Source organism: Dermacentor albipictus, chromosome 3, assembly GCF_038994185.2.
Source record: "Dermacentor albipictus isolate Rhodes 1998 colony chromosome 3, USDA_Dalb.pri_finalv2, whole genome shotgun sequence".
Classification (NCBI taxonomy): domain Eukaryota; kingdom Metazoa; phylum Arthropoda; class Arachnida; order Ixodida; family Ixodidae; genus Dermacentor; species Dermacentor albipictus.
Genome location: NC_091823.1, coordinates 53,593,839 through 53,614,585, shown reverse-complemented (window position 1 = coordinate 53,614,585; position 20,747 = coordinate 53,593,839). Strand labels below are relative to the sequence as shown.

The window sequence follows — 20,747 nt, the reverse complement described above, 5'->3', positions numbered from 1 at the left end:
TTAGGTGACCAAGACATTGATGAAAGCAAAGTTAAGCACCTAGGCAGACAAACATTGTGGCTGCTCGGAGAAAAATGCAGGGGTATATATTAAATTTGAAAGGAGTGTAGTCTATTCCAGAAGACATTCACAGCACTGTGAAAGCTACCATTTACTTAGCCATACATTCCATTACACAGGTGTTAACCATGTCCTTCTGCAAAGTTGGTCAGGCAGAATGTCTTAAATCTATAGGCCGCACACTTGAGCCGGGCTTCCCACGAGTGCTCATTTCTTCTTTCTTTTTTATTTTACAATGAGCAATAAAAATGAGACTTGCATTGATTATTTTTCTCATTCACATTTCTGATAATGTGGTGCACACATCGTCTAGTTGTGGCTATCTATATCAAGGGAAAACAACTTCAAAAGAAAATTCAAATGGGCATACTGGAAGGTTAATGTGGTTGGACTTGATAATGTATGTTATAAAATGTCATGGGTATGAAAGTGTTCTTGTCCTTCGTTCATATGCACGGTATAGCATAAATAATGATAGTGAAGCTTGTTTCAAGGAATGCATCCAATGTTTTGTTTGACAGAATGTAGATTGTACTTGGCTCCCTATTTTCATAGTGCCTTAACTTAGCCTCCCTGAAAAATATGCTCAGAAGTGCGAAACCTGCTGGTGATGCCCTAGCCAAAGCATGCTTGTCACGATCACATGCACATGTCACATGTCACATGCTTGCTACAATGCTCTTTGTGAATGCTTGGTTGACACGATGACAGGGAAAGTGAGGAATGCCGAGTGTAAGCTTTGAAACAAGCAGCAAGTGATGAGAGTTGTTGAGCAGAGAAACCCGAGCCTTAGCATTGAAGGCTGCACAATATGACAATGGTGCTGAAAGTCACCAGGCTGAGACAACAAGCTGATAGCATGAAAAATCCACCATCCATCACAACCGAAAGCCAAATGCGAGGATGTCAAGCTCCTGTGTGTGAAAGGTTATTCAACAGAAGAAGCGAAACACATAGACATGAACACTTGGCTACGTTCGTAAAGTGTTCAGCTCTTTCACAGTGCCATTAATATATATCTCCTCATCACAATGTGGCATCTTTGAGGTTTTTGTATTTCAATGACTGTTCTGTTTGCATTATTTGTTTGAAGGGTAACATACTACATCAAATCAGCTTTGTTTTCATTGTCTAGTTCAATAATTATTTTCAAAAAGTCTAGTGCTACTGATATTATGAGCTTTCAATTAAGATACAAATAGACTTAACAATAAAGCTATGCAGCTTTCATTGTTACTCGCATGGTATTACCAAAGGACATGGTAAGCAATTTTTTATTTGCAAGGAAACACACCGAAGCATATAGAGCCTCATATGCTAACTGCTGTCTGCTTCCGAATAATTATAAGAATAACAAAAGTTTTTAAATTAAACCTAAAGTAAATTCAATTGTCGATGCATGTTGTAAATCATGTTGTATCGGTCACTAATGCGCTGTTCTGCTAGGGTACAGAGCTTAAATTTATTTATCAAATTCATAAAGAAAGGAGAAGGCATTAACTGCTCTGAGCCACAATTTAATAACTAGCAAGTGGTTAGTTGATACTACACATAAGTTCATATTGTTGTTGACGGTGCTGAAGTTCAATGAATTTGTGTTTCATTCCATCTTCACAGGAATTTTACGTATTCCATATTTGTATCTGGACCTTAGACTCTGTTTCAACTCTGTGCCAATGTGGACAGTGACAAGAAAAACGGGGTTAAATGTAACATTAGTGAAGCAGAAATGGCATACTGGACATTATGGAGAAGAAGCCAGTGATGGAGCTATATCAAACAGCAAAGAATGAAATCACACTATAAAAGTTTGATGATGATTCAAAAGGCAGTGCTCTACTGTTAGAAGCTAGATCAGGATGTCTGAGAACATGGTGCTGTAGAAGAAATCTTGCCAATGACTATTATACATGGGTAGCATGTGGAAATAGCGCGGAAACCATGGGGTATATTTTGTCAGCATGCCATAGCTTCCATACAAAAGTCAAAAGATAAATGTGGATGTACGAATATTTACTCTTAGGGTGTCTACCAAGTTGACATTTCCAAATTCCCTGAGTTTTCCAGGTTTTCCCTGAGTGCCTTTGCAAAATTCCCTGAGTGGTGAAGAACTGTTTTATGTCAAGACAGGATGAAACCACATCGCCCGATGCTGTCACTCTCTAGTAAGTACATGAAAAAAATTTAAAAAAAACGACCTAATCCAATTTGAATACTAAGGAATAGTGTTTATGTTATTCGAAGGAGGAGGGGGTAGTAAGATGCACAGCAAGTAAAATGTCTTAGAAAAAAATTGCAAATGGAGTCGGGCATTATTAAATACGAATAAAAAGAAGATGCATACAGAAGCAAATATTTTCGAATATGAACTATTTCTATCAACTAATAGCAAGCTCAGTGGTATGAGGCACGAACTTTGTCGCAATTGAGATTCTCTCTCAACAGCTCGTAAGTCGACCTCAACTGTCCTGACATATACTTTCAGCCCGCGCACAACACCTCAGTGTTGTGTTTCACTGCTTTAAAGAGCTTATTTGGTTTAGATGAGGGAAACCTGTATCTCGGCATCAGCCAACATTTTGTTTTTTGAGCTCAAGCTTCTTCAAAACGGTGGAAGCACGCTTCTTTTTTTTTGTTAATTCCTGAATGCGTAGGTCCTTTCTGTTCTTGTCCTCCTTCCGCCACTCGTTCGCCCCACTGACCATTTAAAGCATTGTTTTGGTCAGTTGCACAGCCCACGGCCTACTTTTCAAACTCCCTAGGGGCCGCAAAAACGTTCGAAAAATCGGCCGATTGGTAAAAATAAATGCATGTCATTTACTGTTCTTAGGGGCTCAAACCGCCACAGGCACATTCGAAAATGCTCTGAAGGCCTGTCGGTACACGTATTAGGCATATCGGTGCTCGTACTGTGACAGGCAATACCGGGTGCGTGCGTGTATAATTAAGGAATACATACTGTGTGCCGTGGCAATAGCTCCTTCCCATGCGTGTTATGCTTCACTGCAATACTTTTGCATATGCTTCACTAAGTAATATTTCTGAACAAAGGCGAAGCTGACTTTTGGGAACCGGCATTATGCAACACATCGTGCTTTCCAAGCTTCTAAGTCAGTCGCAAGGACCGCAAAGGCGGAGTCCATGCCATTGCTGACAGCAGCGAATTCTTTCAATAAAAAACACGGCACCCAACGGCAAGGAGCTTCATAGCGAACGTTGAAGCAGCTAGGCCTAAGCGTTGCCACAGTGGTGGCTACAGCTGCCAGCGGATCTGCGTGCTAGAGCGCTGGTTCGAGGCGGCAAGATAATCAAAATAGCAGTGGTGGTGGCTTGATTAGTGCCATTTCTGACCTGCGGTAATGCCAAAACATCCGGAAAACTGGACGGCCAAGAGTTCTTGCGTCCGAAATTCCAGACATTCTGATACATTGACTCTTATGGGGTACGTGGTGGTGCCGCAAAGCCATGCGAATTATCGAAAATCCGGGAAGTTGGTTGATGACTCTACACTGGCAACTCCTCCAGCCGACGACAGGGCGTCAAAGACAATTCATTACGATTACTGTCTGTTACTCGTGCCAGCATTACCGCGACTTTCGCACCGTTCAATAAAATTACAGCTAATTTTCCCTGATAGAGGCACAAATTCCCCGAATTTTCCCTGAGTTTTCCCAGACTACTCCAAATCTCTGAGAATTCCTGGTTTTCCCAGTTGGTAGACACCCCGACTCTGTTTGAAACCTCAAGCTTCAACGATAATAGAGAAATGGTTACTGAACCTACGGTGGGCAATAGTGAAACACAGCTATGGTTCTGGTGGCGTAAATAAAGGCAGGAAATGCACAAATGAAGAGACACTATATTTTCTGGCAATGAATTCCTCTCAGGTTCGATGGTTTGTTAACATGAATCATGGGTCCTAATGGCTGACAATAAACACATGAGAAAGGTAAAAATAATGAGCTTGGTAGCATCAGCCACCACCCTGTCTCAATAGGGATGGTCATAATATCCACTCATTGGTAAGATTTCAAAGCAGTGTGTCAAGCTACAGCGTAGAGAGATGTGCACGGATGCCTGCATTCATCACATGCACTACACTGAAACTGCTTGTGTCATGCAGAAATGAAACTTCATTTCCAATGCTGGCCTTCTGTGTCAACTCAGGAAAGATGAAACTTTGCTCAAGAAAAGAGGCACTTTCCAAGTGCTTAATGTACACATGCCTCTCCTTGTTCATCTCCTTTTCGGGTGATGCTAGCAAAACCAGCTGATATAATGAAACTGGACAAAGGCGAAGATACTGCATAGCTTCAATAGCACCGGGAGTAAATAGAGACTTTTAGTGTGTCCGGTATTCTGGTAAATGCAAGCTCACTGGGCCTTTTACCAGAGGGCTGGAGCCATAAACGTGAGCAGCCAGAGCGGTGCAGAGCCCAACCAGACAAACGCAGAGCTAATATTGCAGTAAGCCAGTGTAATTAGTGTAATAATCAGTGTAAGGCAGCAGCGTAATAGTGTTAGCACAGAAAAATTACACCAGCACTGAAGTAGAATGCACTTGTTAAATGCAATAATAGCTCTCTCTCTGGTTGAGCATTGTGCCACCAGGTAGCACCACCTCGCCAGCCACTCAGGTTTATGCTGCCGTTCATACGATAGTCCGCCTAAACCGCCCACACTTGACAGAATATTAGACATGCTCAACCTCTCTAATGTCACTAGCTATGTTGTGGGTGTAATGTTTTTCTGGGAAAAATTGATTATTGATGTTTAGAAAGCTTTGGGTTGTATAGTTGGGTGTCACTACCTTTTTTTTTTCAATATCATTTCATATTTTTCATGCTGGTTTATGTATATGGTTTCCTTGCGATTCATTCTCGGAATACGCTAGTTTTGTAGACAGTGGGTAGGCTATGTACTGTGAATAAAGTGGTGGTAAATGTTTCAGATGGTATGGTTTGAGACTGGCAATTTTTGATGATGAAGCACCAGGTTCCTGGCCAGCCAAGCGCTGAAGACCAAAAATGCAAAATATGATATCTTTCTGTTCAACATTGTATAATATTCTATACAATGTCATCAGGAGTGCAGGAAAAACAAACGAGCTTTTGAATTTTTTTCTTTTTCCTTCAAACCACATTTTTCAAGGAACATGGAAATCCTATAAGCAGAAAATCTACAAAGCATTGCATGAGAAACCTAAATAAAAAATTTTGGAAGCAAACAAACTATAAAATCGTCCTTTACGTACCTTTAGTATGTGTCTAAGAGCCCATATTGCAGCAATAATTCCATAAGGGAGCTGCTACAAGCAGTTATTATATTGCGTCTCACAATAATGTCATCTGTACACCTTCTATGGCTTAGGCAGTGCTGCGAGTGCCCTCTGTGATATTGAAATGTGTATATTGTTTTTTTTTCTAGTGACAGCTTTTCACCTTCTAACCACTGTTTCAATGTTGTCACTCGGCGCAAGACGTGCCTTCACAAATCGAAACTTTCTCAAATGTAGTTGTCAATTCAACATCTAAAGAAACTTGTTTAATCAGATTCATCACACGAGGCGACTAGTGGTGTGAATTTTGGTATGTACACGAGCACCAATGACTACGCTTAAATGTATGATGAGTCATGCATAAATCGCCGACGTGCCCTTGACCCGTGGATCAGATTCTGATGACTGCGCTTTCCACTGTCACTGTGCTTGAGTGTTAGTGTACTTCTTTTTCTGTACACAAGTTCACTCAATAAAGAGTTAGTTTTGCGACTTGAAGCAGCACCGCTGTCTGGTCCTTGTGACAATGCAGTATAGTCATTAGAAGTACAGTGGTGCCTGTGGGCACGAACAAAGAAGCCCAATAAGTTTGGCTTCTGAAAGCAATGTGTTGGCACAGTTTTTCCAGTCATTCAGTGAATCTGAGTTACTCCTTCTTTCTGGTAACACTATTTAAGAAAGGGGCCAAAGAGTGTGAAAGAGGACAAGCAAGTGACAATGTCATAACTAATGACATCTCTTACAAGGACACATTTAGCTCTCCAAAATGACTGCTCTAAGCTTTTTTTCTCCCCCGGGAACCATTACAGAATGAAATAGCCCTTCTGGTGATGCTGTGACTCGAGGATCATGTTGTCATTTGAAAAAATACTTTTAATGACTTCTTTTCTCATGTTAACTTGCACTGCTAAGATGATACAAGAGTGCTTGGGAGGCACAAATATTTAGATGAGAATAAAATGAGCATATGGTGCAGCATATGCTGGCCGCTCATGCTCGTTGCTACAGCTAGAGTTCAGTGTTTCCAGTTCTTATTTTATATTAGTATGACCTAATCTAAAAAAAAAAAGAAAAAATGTTTTCAGTGATATACGTCTTTCTTTCTTCCTTTTTCTTTTCTGGGTGCATATACACACAAATATTTCTTTGGTGGGGAAGGCAAATTTCTACGGTATTTCTAGTTTGGGTGATAGGTAATGGCCTGTCTGTGGATTTCTCGATTGGTGTAAGATTACCGAAGAGCCAAATTACCCAAAGATACTGGGGTTCATCTGCTGCTGTCATGTAATGAGTGCCACTATGGTGCATACTATTGGCCAGGCAGCTCGATAAATGTTCTCAAAATCTGATGGCAAGTGTTGCTAAGCAATAGTGCATCTATGGAGCATGCTGAACTCATAATATGAGCATAATAAGCACAATAAGAAGTTCGGACGTAAATTCACATCATGCTTTCACATTACTATGCTCATCCTACACCAAATCACGCATTACAGACTTGACCAAAAACTTTGCTTCCGAACGTGCTTTGGCCTTTTCAGAAATGACTCCCCAGGCACACAGTGTACTGTGCAATAATTATGGTATGCTTCCCTAATATTTTATCAAAAAGATCTCTTTAGAAAAGCTACTGTGAAATGAATTTCTTTAATATCTAGATCTTTGCCGGAAATTTGGAATCAAATCATACCAGCAGCTTTGTCATAGGTAGCAGTCCATTATAAGTAGAATTGGCGTGCAATTAGCATATCCATTGCATAACATGGATAATTGTGGACCTCTTAGACACTCAAGGCAAACATTAAGCCATGCTAAAATAAGAGATTGGTGCTTCAAAGAGTACAAACTGTTACTTTTAAAAAGAACAGGGCTCATGCAAGTGAGATAAATGACAAACTTATAGAGACAGAATTGTTGCACCACAGTGACAGCATAGTACCAGCTTCTGATGATATTGGCTCCTCGTGAATAGTAACTAGTATTCAACCACTGATAGTAAAAACATATGAAATGAACTAAATACATATATAACATATAAATAGGAAAGAAAATTTAGTGTGGCCTATACCACTGGATTTTTTTTTTTCAGTTGTGCTTCTAGATGTAGTTTTTTCACACCACTCTGCGAGCACAAATTGGCGGTACTGTGGCACTCTCTGTGCTGCTTCTCAACTCACAGAGGGAGGCAGCACACTGCAGAGCATGGCCTCCAAGACCACTGAAATGCTTGACATGTTTACATATTACCACTACTTTTCTCTAGCCACCTGCTCTTTCCAGGATTCATTCGATCTTCTGTAAAGATTTTCTTACAGACTATCAGTCATCTCTTGGATCAGAACAAATGCTGAGAGATGTTTAGGATCTTAATCTCTTACTCCAGCTGGACCTAACATTTGCCTCTGGTGCCCCGATTTGGCTGTATTAACATGCAAATAGCTTTGTAATTATCTTGACAAAACTGGCAGCTTTCAAACACAGGTGACAGTGAGCAGGTAAACAAAATAAAAATATGTGCTTCACCACTAAATAATCAGTAAAAACAAAAGGTTCAATGAACAAATTCCATAAAACTGCTAGCCTTTTGAATGTAGAGTTAGGTTTGTTCTTTTTTTACAAACCAAAACATCAACTGCTTTATTTGTTCTCAGTGAGGAACACTGTTCCTAGCAAAGCAGCCTTTGGAGCCAATTTACACGTCATGCCTACAAATCCCAAACTACAATTGCGTACAGTTGAACCTCATTTTAATTAAACAAAGGATAACGAAACAATAACTATAAATGAACAAAACTAGTCTTGCAAGCCTCATAAAAATACATGCACTCATTTCAACATAATAAAATGGTCCTATGAGTGCTAATGCTTCAGCACTTTTGGTTTTTGTATTAAGAAAATCAGGCATAATTAAATGAGTTTTTATCTGGTGACCTAGCTTTTGCTTTTGATAAAGAGGCTATTTTGTTGACATGAAGGCTTACTGGCATTTTATTAGTCATTATTTTGTTTGCATGAGTGGATAATAATATCAAAAGTAAACATTTGGCAGATATTTGCCTGGTTGGGGACAACCGGATTAAAGAGAAGGAAACTCGAACCAAAATCTATTCTCGAAACCTTACGTTTCCGAGTCTGGCCGGCTCTTTCTTCAGGAGTAGCAGTGCTTATATGTATTTTTGTCGCCTTGACAGGCGTGCAGACATTTTTAATAGACCTTGAGCATAAATGGCAGCAAGTGTTCCTGATAAATTATTGATGTTACCCGGCCATCTTCTGGATGTGCCAGGATTCCAAAAGGAGCTGCTGCTGGTGGTTCTTTTCTCTCTCCAAGACGGCAGCACCGTCGGGGCTGATCTGGTGATCAAAAAGCTTGCAGTTTTCTGCCAAAGCACTGAATTTCCTGTTTAGGTGGCGAAGGTCATTCTTGTGATGGCGATTTTTTTCTGGGAAGGTTTTAGTCTCACCAATATACACTCGGTGCAGGTAATGTTGTATGCAATGCTCTGCACCTTTTCGACAGCTTTTGGACGAGGGAGGAGGCTACTGATTGCAGAGAGAGGCCTGTTAGCGATGTCAACACCTGCCCCTTGCAGCACATGGGCTAATGACTTGACGCCTTATGATATCATATGGTATCGAGACATGGCACCATTGTCTGGGTGGTATGGCAGCCACCATCTACTTTTCATTCTCGTTTCATCGGCAGAGGGTGTGGTGAATAAATGTCTTTGTGTAACCATTCATTCCAAGGTCACGAATTACAGCGTCCTTTTCTTTCTTGTGAAAAGTGCAGAGACGAGCAAATTCTTTCGGCTCCCTACGGAAAACTTGTGGCAGGTGGGTTGATTAGAATTAAAGCGAATATATCCTCCTTGGAGAGAGAAAACAACCACTGGCGGTGGCTCCTTTTGGAATCTTGGCTCATCCAGAAGACACTGGGTAACATCAATAATTCGTCAGGAACACTTCCCGCCATTTACACTCAAGGTATGCAAAAAGTGTGTGCGCGCCTGTCAAAGCGCCTGTAAAATCACCTGTAGAAGCACCAAAAACACATATAAGCACTGCTATGCGTCAAGCCATCTCAACTCTGTAGAAGGAGCTGGTCGGGCTTTGAAATATCAGGTTTCCAAAAAATATATTCTGGTTGTAGTTTTCCTTCTATTCAATGTGGTTAATAGCGTTTTTTGTGTTCAGCGTTGAAGAACTGTGAGTGTCTGAAGAAATGTATTTTCTTAGTTCCACTGCTCGAAGGCTGAGATTTTGAGAGAGTTCTGCATAACTCCGTTGACTATTGACTTAACAGCTGTTGAAAGTGCCTGTGTAGCAGTGCCTACTTAGCCATTTAGCAAAAAAGCTGTTAGTTTGAAGGTGTTCAAAATGCCCATGTGACACCAGTTTATATTAAGGTACCTCACTGCCTTGCCTGTGCTTAAATGAGAATTTACTAAATATCCAAGCGTACCTGCTTATAGCACATTTTTTTAGCATGCCATATCAATCTTGAAGATTGGATTTTTTTGTTTTGGTTAAATGCAAATTTCCGAGCATACATTCAGCTGCAATTTTAGCTACTTTTTCACTTTGAAGCAGAAACTTAGGTGAATTCCCCCTCCCCCCTAAAATAATAACGTTGTTCAAGGTAAACAACAACAGGCCATTCCACGCACTACATTCATTCCAAATGACACTGGATGCTGATAAGGTCTCATTCTATGTGCTATCTTAGAGCTCCCACATATTACCTACAATGTTATTCGATATGTTGCATTTTGTGTCTTGCACTACTCCTTACCAAAGTCACATGGACTCCCTTCCTACTCACTACACATACAATGCGCAGCCTACATTGGAGTCTGTACGCCGGTGGTTCTGGCCTTTTCTGTCCGAATGCCAAGTCTAATTAATGGATCCCTACTGCTCCTATTAAAAAGCAGGGTGGATAATATTGCAGGCATGTTGATGACGATGAAGAATGGGCAGTGAACTTGAGTGCAGTATTGCCAAGTTGCGTCAGATATGTGACAATAAAAAAAAATGCCAAGAACAGTGAGATGCTGCATACTTGCACATCTGGCATATCAATAGAATCGAAGACACTGGATGCTGTAGGCCAGCTGCAGTGCTTCTTTGGGTCACATGGAAATGGTAATGATGGCCATGGCCATGCACATGTACAGTGACAGTGGCAGGGCATTTTGTTTGCAGAAAGAGTCGTCGCAAAATCCTAGCCAATTTTTTTTAGTTTGTGTGTGACTTCTGGTGCGAAGAATAACAGATGTGCTCTGAATTCAGCAACTACTGCAGCTCTTACACTCCAACATGCATCTTCATGTTTCGCTATCTGTAATACATATGTCTGCCAGGTTTTCAAAAAATGGCACTGGCTTACCTGTTGTGAGCTACAGTTCTCGGAACAGCCATGGTTGTGTATAGGTATTACAAGGTAGTGGTTGTAACAACAAAACCTTGGTGCCTCATTATCTTTGTTATAATGAGGTTCAACTGTACACCCTTCATTAAAAATTAATGCACTTGTTGAATGATTTGATATAAACAGTTGACAACACTTTGTTGCCATTAGTTATTGCTGAAAGCAAAGGGCACCTTTCCATTCCATCATCTCAGCCTTGCAGTTTATAAATGGCGCTACCACATAGTAAAACTTTAAGATGCCATTTACCAGTAGCTAACACTACTACCATAGACTACTACGGTCAAACCCACTTATGATGAACTGCAGGATGCATGCAAATTAGTTGGATATATTCAGCATTTAAGTATATTCATACTCATACAAACCGAATTCTTGTTGACTGTGAAGAAGGAATTCCTTATACATGAATTTGTAACAAAACAACAGTTAATCGAAAATTCCCAAGCAGACAAAGAAGACAAACATATTCATTGTAGCAGTATCGTTGCTGGCTAAGTTGACTACCGTATTATTCTTGCCATATAGCACCCTGCTTCTGCTCTTCCATTATTTAAAATACAGATGGCACCACATCTGAATATAACTTCTTGATATTGATAGTAGAGTTATGACCACGCTCACTATTGCCATCTGTAGGCAGGTGGTACAACTTTCCAACAGATCGAATTATACTGTCTGACGTTGCCCCACTTTCTGCTTCCTGGTCCATTTGCACTGCTCCAGTCATGAATAGATCTTACTGCTACGAAACTACGACTGAACAAGAAATGTTCCTGCACCTTGCACCCCCACTTCGCACTCAAATACTTTTGGTGTGGGTTATATGCATGAAAATACGGCATATTACACTGACAATACGCTCAAAGAGTTCCGGTACTTTGATGTACAACATAATTTGCTATATCCGAGCTCATTATAACCGGTTTTCACCGTAGGACTCAAGTCAGCATGACGAGCACATCATCGGTGTGCCGCATACCATTTGTTATCTTCGCTTCAGCACTGCATCGCAATGGGCCCACTGTTAAAAGCTACCAGAGGGGTGTGCGTCCATGCACTCATTCTAACACAAAATCAGAAAAAAAAAGCAGGAACAAGGCACACACCTTCGAAGTGGTTTCACACCCGACGTAATGTGTGGAAGCAGCGAAAATGGGATCTTGGGAAACCGGGGCACGTTTTTCTGGAAATGGTCAACGTGTTAAAGTAAACATTCTGTAAAACAAGTCAACAAGTGGTGGCCTGCATACTTTCGATCTTTTATAACTTTTTTTTTTCCTATTCGCAGTCTCTTTTTCAAGTAGCCCCATTACTTGTTTCTATGACAACAAAACTGTCTAATATAAGCAATAGATAGGAGAACAATATTGCCAAATAACGAGTTAAAACACCTAAAGCGTTAATTGCCATTCTCAGGCATAAGCACTTTACAGCTTTCTCGGCAATTTATTTCCATACAAAATGTAAACAATACTACCAACCAAGAAATGAATTTCAAAGATATCAACAAAAGAACAGTGCTTCAGCCACTGATACCACAGTGCATTGCATTGAGTAAATTCACTTTTGAAGTGTGCACCTACAGAGAACACCTTCACTTTGATTAGGTTCCAGCACCTAGGAATGGGTGCAGTGGCATAGGGCAGTACTCTTCTGTTCTTCCATGTGCACAAAAATCAAAGTGATAAATTATGTGGCAGGACTCACAGACACCACAACATCATGCACCCACGATGGAATGGTCTCATTAATCAGCAGCTCCTCCGCATCACGTCCGGCATCCCCCACTAGGAACCTGAGCAACGTTCGACCTCCAACCTCGCTGCAAGAAAAAAATGCACGGTGATTCAAGCTACGTTTCCTTAAAGAGAGCCTCCAGAACAGGCTTGAATATTTTCGTTGAGCAAATGCACTGGGGTTGAGCATATTGTCACAAGTATCTAAGATCAAATATTTTGCTCACGAGGAGCTCTAAAATGGAGCATAAATGCTAATAAGCCCAATGTCATAGGTGGCAGCACCAAACATCTTGGTCAGTGCCTGGTGACAATACTGATGAGCCTGTTGATATCCACAGCAGTGATGCATTGTGGTTCATTGAAGGAACCTGTTAAGTCTGGTGAAGGCAATGCAGAAAAGGCTAATCCGTCGAGATTTATGCAGAAGACTACCAACAGCCAGGGTGCTAAACACACTAAAACTACATGGGCACTAGGTCTCATAGGTAATGATGGGAGAAATCTCGCAAACTGTTTCCCTTTACTCACTGTGACATTCGCTACAAAGTAAAACAGCAATGCCCAATACACTTTGATGCAAAATTTACTGCTGACTTGACTGGTTTTTTGAAAACACTGACCTGAAAGTCACTGGTGTGTGATCTGGCATGCTGAAATACATGTTGCCAGGTTTCTGCCTGTCGCCACCATTCATGGTAGGGGCAACAACAGTACCTGCAAAATGATAGCAGCTCAGTTACTGGGCAAACAAATATCTCAAAAACATACCTTTAGAAACATGGCTATCAATACACATATACAATAAAATCTCGATGATATAAAGCTCTAAGAACTGTGAAAAGATTCATATAACCTGAAATTCGTATCATCTAAGAACTAAAAGAAGTAGCAAAATAAAAGGGGGACATGGCAATGAAATGGTTGACTTACTCAAAATTTCAGATTAAAAATTTTTTTCCCTGCAATCCCAAGACTTTCCTTTATCTTATGGCAAGATATCTGAAAGGAATACACTGCAGAATATGAGAAAATCGCACTTCTTTAGTGTTCTGTCTTCGAAACCAGGACAAAAATTGGGCTTCAAGAGGTGCTATCACATCGGTGATCACACAAGCACAGCTTTCCGCTGACGCAGAGATTCACATAGCTGCAGCACTTTATTTCTCCATGGAGAAATAAAATTGAGTGAGTGTGAAAAGGTAGTACTATGCCGCAATTTGCTATGGCACTCATGTGGCACACAAAGAGAACTCTTTTTGGCAAATTTGAATTTGAATCACTAATACGTTTGTTTCACACACACTTTGACAGCAGCGAGCTGTGCACATTGCATTTTCTTAGGCCAAAATTTGAAGATCTGCCCGATTATCTCCAGTTTGTTTTGTTGCTGCGTCCTAGCTGTTGCCTGATGGTGATAAGGACTTGATGTGTGCAAGATAAGAGAATCTGTTTTCCTTGTGGCAGCAAAGCTACTTCACGTCCTAAAAAAAATTATGGGGTTTTACGTGGCAAAACCACTTTCTGATTATGAGGCACGCCATAGTGGAGGACTCCGAAAATTTCGACCATCTGGATTCTTTAACGTGCACCTAAATCGAAGTACACCGGTGTTTTCGCCCCCATCGAAATGCGGCCGCCGTGGCCGGGATTCGTTCCCGCGACATCGTGCTCAGCAGCCTAACACCATAGCTATTTCACACCCTGTGATACGACGGTTGCAAAGGTAGAAAAGTTTTGAATTGTCACTGAGTGAGGAAGACGACGAAAGGCGTGGAATACAGAGATAAGGCTGCCCATGAAAGCGAATGCGGCTGATCTTGCTGATGTGGCAAGACTGGGTCGCATGTAACTGCCAGCTCTTGATAAAGTTGCATGATACTGCACAAAGTAAAATATTTTTTTTTCTTTTGAGAAGAGAAGTTGGAGGAGCAGAGGAGTCATGCATCGGTCAAGTCAAGGTGAAGTGACGTAGGTTATCCTGGCAAAAGGAATGCAGGTGACAACACCCAGTGCCGGGCACTACCAGCACTGAGGCCTCCTCACTAGCTCTGCCAGGTATCGCAGATCCGCTCATTTGTTTGCATCGTCTGTCACGGCACGAAAAGTGGTTCTTAACACTTAAAATTTTATACGTTGCAAGGTAATGGACTTGGCTCGGGACTTTGGAAAATTCGTATCGTCCCAAAATTCATATGAGGCATTATCGTATCAATGAGATTCTACTGTATAGAAATGCATGTCACAGTCTACCATGCACATGTGTCATGCAGCGTTACTCCGTAGCTCATCTCTGTAAAAATATGCAACTATTTCAATGTAATTATTCTCCCATTTTAGCAAGGCTTGAACCACCATAATATACCTATGCACAGAAAGTGTAGACTCTGGTTGATACCATATTTGATAACGGAGTGCCAAAGCTGTAGTTAGGCTACTGGGTTGCAATGGCGGTTGTTTTGTGGAAGACAGAGAGTTTGCCAAACATGGCATATGCTGGCCTGAACCTACGCATTTTCATGCCAGTTAGCACACGAGCAACTAATACCTCGTAGTTCGAGAGTATTGTACTGTGTATGTCGCTGTAGCAAGTGATAGCCAACGAATGAAATTTCAAGAATTCCGGCCTTGTTGCAGCAGACACCAAATATGAGTACCCTCACTGGCTTCACTTGATCAATGTTTTCAGAGCTGTAATCACTTGCACTTGAGGCCAATAACTGTCTCAAGTGCAATAATGACCTCAATAATGGCTGAACCAGTGAAAGAAACATACCATTCTCAGGTCGTTCTGGAGGCAGGTAAGATGGGGGCCAGTGTTCAAGCAACGCCTGAAGTACTAGAGCTCCAAGGTTGACTGGTTCCAAGCATAAGTGTTGGGAAAAGAGGAAAAGCAGTACATAAGAAAAATACAAAACATCAACCAGTTGCAAATTCTTGCAAGCACATAACTCAGATACATTTTTATAATTTCCAAAGCTTACATGTTATGAAAAAGCAAAATGAAAGAGGATGGACAGTTGGGCGAGTTGGTACGGTAACATATTCTTGATTTATAGTGCGAAGGGACACAGACTAGAAAAAGATAGGAAGAGTGCTAACTCTCAACTAAATCTTTATTGAAAAGATCAACATATATAAGTGATTGCACTCAGATTACTTGCTCTTAGCGCTCGTCCTGTCTGCTTCTAGTCTTCCTCTGTGTCCTTTCACACTATAAACCAAGAATATGAAAAACAAGGACTGGCAGTGATGTGATAAGCAATGAAACCTCATCAAAGAGACATTAACTAATATAAGACACATATTTCCTGGAGTATAAGTAGGGCCCTTTGTTCTTAGGTTTTATTTTTTGAAATTCGGCGGGTAAAATTGGGTGCTATTTCTTAAGAGGGAAACCGGGGAGAAATTGGGGGTTTTGTTGTCTGACTGCCGAGAGTTCAAGATATTTCTAACTTTTACTAACAAATAACACAAACAATGGTCTCCTTCTGGGCACAAGCATTCTATTTAAACAAGTGAACTTATTCACCAGAACATGTAATTACACAGAGACCAGCTCATACACCATGTGACAGACGCATTTCCAGAAATCCTCGTTATCAGGAACTATTCATATATTTGAAAGAAACCATAATACTGACAAAAACAACAAATAAAGACAGACTTGGTGATCCTTCTTTTTGTTCCCTACACTTTTTTTTTTTAACAAAGAAAGAATAAGTACAAATAGCACAGGAGATATGATGTTTTTCCTCATCTTACAAGCCTTGTAATTGATGTGTGTTATCATATGCATTAGGAGTATTTCTGCATCTTTTCTAGACCTTTCGGGCCAGCAGTCTTTGTCTGTGATTGTCCTGTTTTACTGGTTCCCAATATATGACCTTGCAACAAAATTGATGGACTCCCAATTAGATGAAATTGAGAGGATGTTTGCCCAACTACGTCAAGTTCAAAGAAGGATGTTCTTTGAATGTGATGTAGTTGGGCAAACGTCCTCTTAATGTCACAGTCACTGTTTGAAAAACAGAGCAACGTCAGCACTGTGTCAATTCGCTTCCTAGTGCATTGCCACCATTTACATGTATGCGATGTGCAGGAAATCACGGGCCTACTAGAAAAAGCAACAAGCTTTCATTCACTGATGACAGGCACTCAATATACCGTACTATACATCTATATGTGCGTGTTATAGATTGTGCGTGAAGCAAAAATGAGGCATAAATCATATTCACATATCAATAATATTAATATTCTACCCCTTGCTCACAAAAAGTGGGCGGTGTTCATAGTTTTGCAACACCTGTATTTCTTATTATCCTGTATGAATGAGAAACTTCAGCAAAAAAATGGGGTTAGAACCAATATTCATAAATTTTGTTCTGGGTGCGAAAATCGGGAATAGCTGGATTTTAGCCGAAAACGAAGAACCGTATGCATAAGTTACATAAATAAACTACTACTACTAATAATAAAGGAAAGCTATAATAATATAATGAAGTTTACAATAAAATTGTACAATCCCAGACCTGCAAGCCACACACGGTCAGCCTGGTTGCTAAATGACAAAGAAGCTAAGCAGACGCACCACCGCGCTCTGCTCAATAGGCCTACTAGTGGAGCAGAAGTGACATTCTACTTCCCTATGCTGGCAGAAGTGTTGTGCACGCATGCGCTAGCATTCTCACTGAAAGGCTAGCTGTACGCAAATTGTGCGAATGCACGAGTCTAAGTCGAACAGGCTGTAAATGCGCAGCTAGAACTCCCCATTAACGGTAGCCCAATTCTTTCATGAAAATACAGTCAAGCACTAATTACCAGAGAGGCACCTTGCCAGAAAGGTGCTCATTCCAGAACTAGAGTTCTACCACAGGCTCTGGTCACCCAATACTCACTTTTGGGGTCAGGACCTTCAGGAGGGCCCAAGCCGGCTTCCTTGGTGGAAACCCAAGCTGTAAAGCAGTCTGGGTCATCCAAGTGGAGGCACAACATCTGGTGAGAGAACAAACAAAATTCAGTTCTACAAGAATCTTTTGTCAATAAATCCAGTGAAATGTTGGCAATTATTTTTTAGCAGTGGTGCCTGTGCATATATACAGGTATTCACAATGCAGAATGCAAAGAAAAATGAGGCCAAACAAAACTCCTTTCTATTTCAGACAGAGAAGAAGCAGGCATATATAATACAACACAGTGTACTCACGCCCATCTTGAGGTCAACAGAAAACCAGTTGGGAACAAAGACCATCTTGAACCGCTTCTTCACCTCCGACTCGAAGTCAGCCATACCGAGATCTTCTACTTTACAGGCCTGTTCAGAGCAGCAATAACGTAAATAAAAGAAATTCAACTTTTAAATGAGAACAGTGACAGCTAAACTTTATCTGTCACGAACATTATAAAAAACGTCAGCATCGAAAAAAATGACCCTAATTGTGGTAAAGGCTCATAATAACTGCACACTCAGCATTTCACGGTTATCCTTCAGTTGTTTGCACTGCTATTGACTATTTGTGCACTGCACATGGCTTGCGTGATGCAGGGCTGACATCTGTTACATCACGACTCTGCTGATGAGGGACTGGCTCTTCAAACAAAAAAAAAACATACTGCAGGCTTTCCTTAAAATTTTCCAGCTGTTTTTACAGGCTACATCGGTGTAGTTACAGTATTACACTGCGGACAATGTCACCCACATGTTCTAAGCACCATGCATTGTTCAAATATGGTGTGGGCCTCTTTAAGCAACATCACAATGATGCTGAAAGATAACAGCTCAAATGTCCCAGTGGATCATCATAAAAACGCTAAACAGTGCATAGATGGGATTCCGCTGCTGTAATCATGACAGCAAAGTCCATCAGTCCATTTCCCTATGTGTGTGTGTGTGTGTGTGTTGTTAGATATGGAGCTGTTTCCTGCGATTACTTCGAGTTCCCCAAACCACTTCGAGTCGCAGCACAGCTAATTGAGGAATGCAGAAGCAGGAAAGCGCATTCCAGAGAAGCGGCCGAGCAAACAAGTTTAGGGCAACAAGTTCACGTGCCAACAAGTTCGTGCGTCGCCGGGATTAGCAGGTGGGCCTCCAACAATGGAGCATGAGCAGCCCCCTCCTTCTCCTCGTTAGAAGTGCATTGCCAGTCTGCGAGGCAAGACCGCAGAGAGCCGCCAGGTGCGACACCGCGACACGGGCGCCTACCATTGGCTGAAAGTGGCGTCATCGGAGTGGACTCTCCTATTGGTCAAACATGACGTGACTTACAGTGCTCGGAGGGTTTATAAGAAGCCTTCCAGAGAGACCTGAGCATGCTGGGACATGCCCTGATTCCCTGTTTCACCTCTCTCGAACTTCTTGCCGCGGGCCGCAGCGTCCGAGTTGCTGCCGGCCCGTAATGACTGTACGACTGTTAATTGACGCTCATGTCCCTGTACATAATGTAGAATAAATCCCTCCCAAGTTTGTGGGTTTTCATCCCGAAGTCCCGTCCTTCAACCCCTACATCTGGTGGCAGCGGTGGGATCGCCTCCGAATGCATCAGCTGGTGGCAGCGCTACGGATAAACCTTCGTCAAGAGAGATCCTAAGGAACCGGGAAGAGCGAAGAAGAGAGAGCCTTCGTCGAAAGAGGTCCGAAGAAACTGGGAGTTGCGAAGAAGGAGCGAGCCTTCGACCCAGGGAGTCCGGAGGAACCGGGAGCAGCGGACGAATGAACCGGATGGCAGGGTGCTGCAACCGTAAGTGAGCGCGTGGTTTTTTTCCTTATGATTCGCCAGACTCAAAGGTTGTGTGTTCAATTTTGATAGTTCTGGGAATCGGGAGTTTGTTGCATTGTGTGTTTGCACAAATTAATTAAGGAAAACAGTTTTAACCACCTGTCGGGGCAGCTGCCATGGATCTTAGAAGGTTGACGAGGTTAGACTTGTTGTTGGTGTGCGACGATTTGGGAGTTGAGGCGGACGAACGGATGAAAACGCCAGCTATCATAAAGGCGATTGAAGATAGTGGCAATGATGATAAAAGCATTGAGCTTGCTTGGGAAGTGATACAGGAGCCACGGGAGCGTGTGCGTCGTGTACGTTTGCGAGAGCATCGTGAACTTAGGAGTGAGCGTCAGCGTGAACAACGCGAGAAGGAACGGAAGCATGAGCTTCAAGAACTTACTCTTAGGTGTGAGCTTCACGATCGTGAGAATCAACGTAAGCTTGAGCGTGAGCAAAAGTATGAGAGAGAGAAGGCAGCACTGATCAAAGAGATACAGCATTGTGATCAGTTATTGGCACAGAGACAACGGCTGTCTGAGAATTCTGTACGTAGTACAGAGCGAAAGAATGAGGCAGCACCGAGCGGATTTTCGCCAGAAGCCGACGAAAAGAGTAGTGCCTGTGAGATTAGCTGCAGAGTCATAAGTGAAGGGAAAGGGCTAGCTGCTAACGATGCCTTAGTGGCAACAGAGGCCGTTAAAGGCCGTAGTGAGAGCGACGAGGTGCTGTGCCAACAGATGACTGTAGAGACAGCTAGGCCAGCTGCGAACAAATTGGCACAGTTACCGAGCGTGTGCGTCGCTGGTAATGTTAGCGAGGTTGCTAGCGAAGAAAAGGGTACTGTTGGCGCGACAGAGGCGAGCACCCATGTAGAGCCAGATCTGCGTGCAGAAGAGAGGTGCGAGCTGGACGATGCAGTTGAGAATAGCTCTCGGGGTGGCGAGCTCCGTAGCTCACGAGAGAACAACTGCATTGTTCAGGGATCGGTGCGGCTCTCCGCCAGTCTAGATGGCCTAGATAGGGATGATTCAGTTAATCATTCGGACTGTGCGCGTGAGACAGCGATCGATACCGACGGGCTGTGTGCCGATGCACAGCGTGAGCTGGGCAATGTAGCAGAGGGCAGTTCGCAAGAGTGCGAGTTGTCTAACTCGAGTAAAGCCTGCTGCATTGTGCCAGAGTCGGTTGGGCTGTCCGCCAGTCGAGGCAAAGTGAGAGTAGATTTAAATGTAAATCACTCAGACTGTGCGGGTAAGAGGCCGATCCGGGCCGACGAAATGTGTACCGGCCAGCACGAGGCACGAGAAGGCGACATGAAGGCTAGTGCAAAGAGAAAGCGCCTTAAAAAGAAGCGCGGTAAAAACCGAAAGTTGGTAATTAATGTAGCGCCGCCAAAGATGGCGAGAAACCCAAAAGGGCAGGGCGCGAGGAAGAAGGTGCGGTCGTCTAGGACGATGTTGACGCATCCAAAA

General features: G+C 42.2%; 1 protein-coding gene across 2 annotated transcripts in view; it reads right to left on the bottom strand.

Annotated features, from left to right (window-relative positions):
- Nucleotides 1-20,747, bottom strand: part of LOC139057377 (WD repeat-containing protein 48) — a 69,791-nt gene that overhangs the window by 14,860 nt on the left and 34,184 nt on the right. For both annotated transcript variants that reach the window (XM_070535450.1, XM_070535449.1), the window contains exons 12-17: nucleotides 17,718-17,825; nucleotides 17,410-17,506; nucleotides 15,288-15,368; nucleotides 13,135-13,228; nucleotides 12,483-12,597; nucleotides 11,882-11,958 (exon numbers count right to left, since the gene is read on the bottom strand). In XM_070535450.1, the coding sequence (XP_070391551.1) occupies nucleotides 11,882-11,958; nucleotides 12,483-12,597; nucleotides 13,135-13,228; nucleotides 15,288-15,368; nucleotides 17,410-17,506; nucleotides 17,718-17,825 (572 nt within the window). The remainder of the gene's footprint in view (nucleotides 1-11,881; nucleotides 11,959-12,482; nucleotides 12,598-13,134; nucleotides 13,229-15,287; nucleotides 15,369-17,409; nucleotides 17,507-17,717; nucleotides 17,826-20,747) is intronic.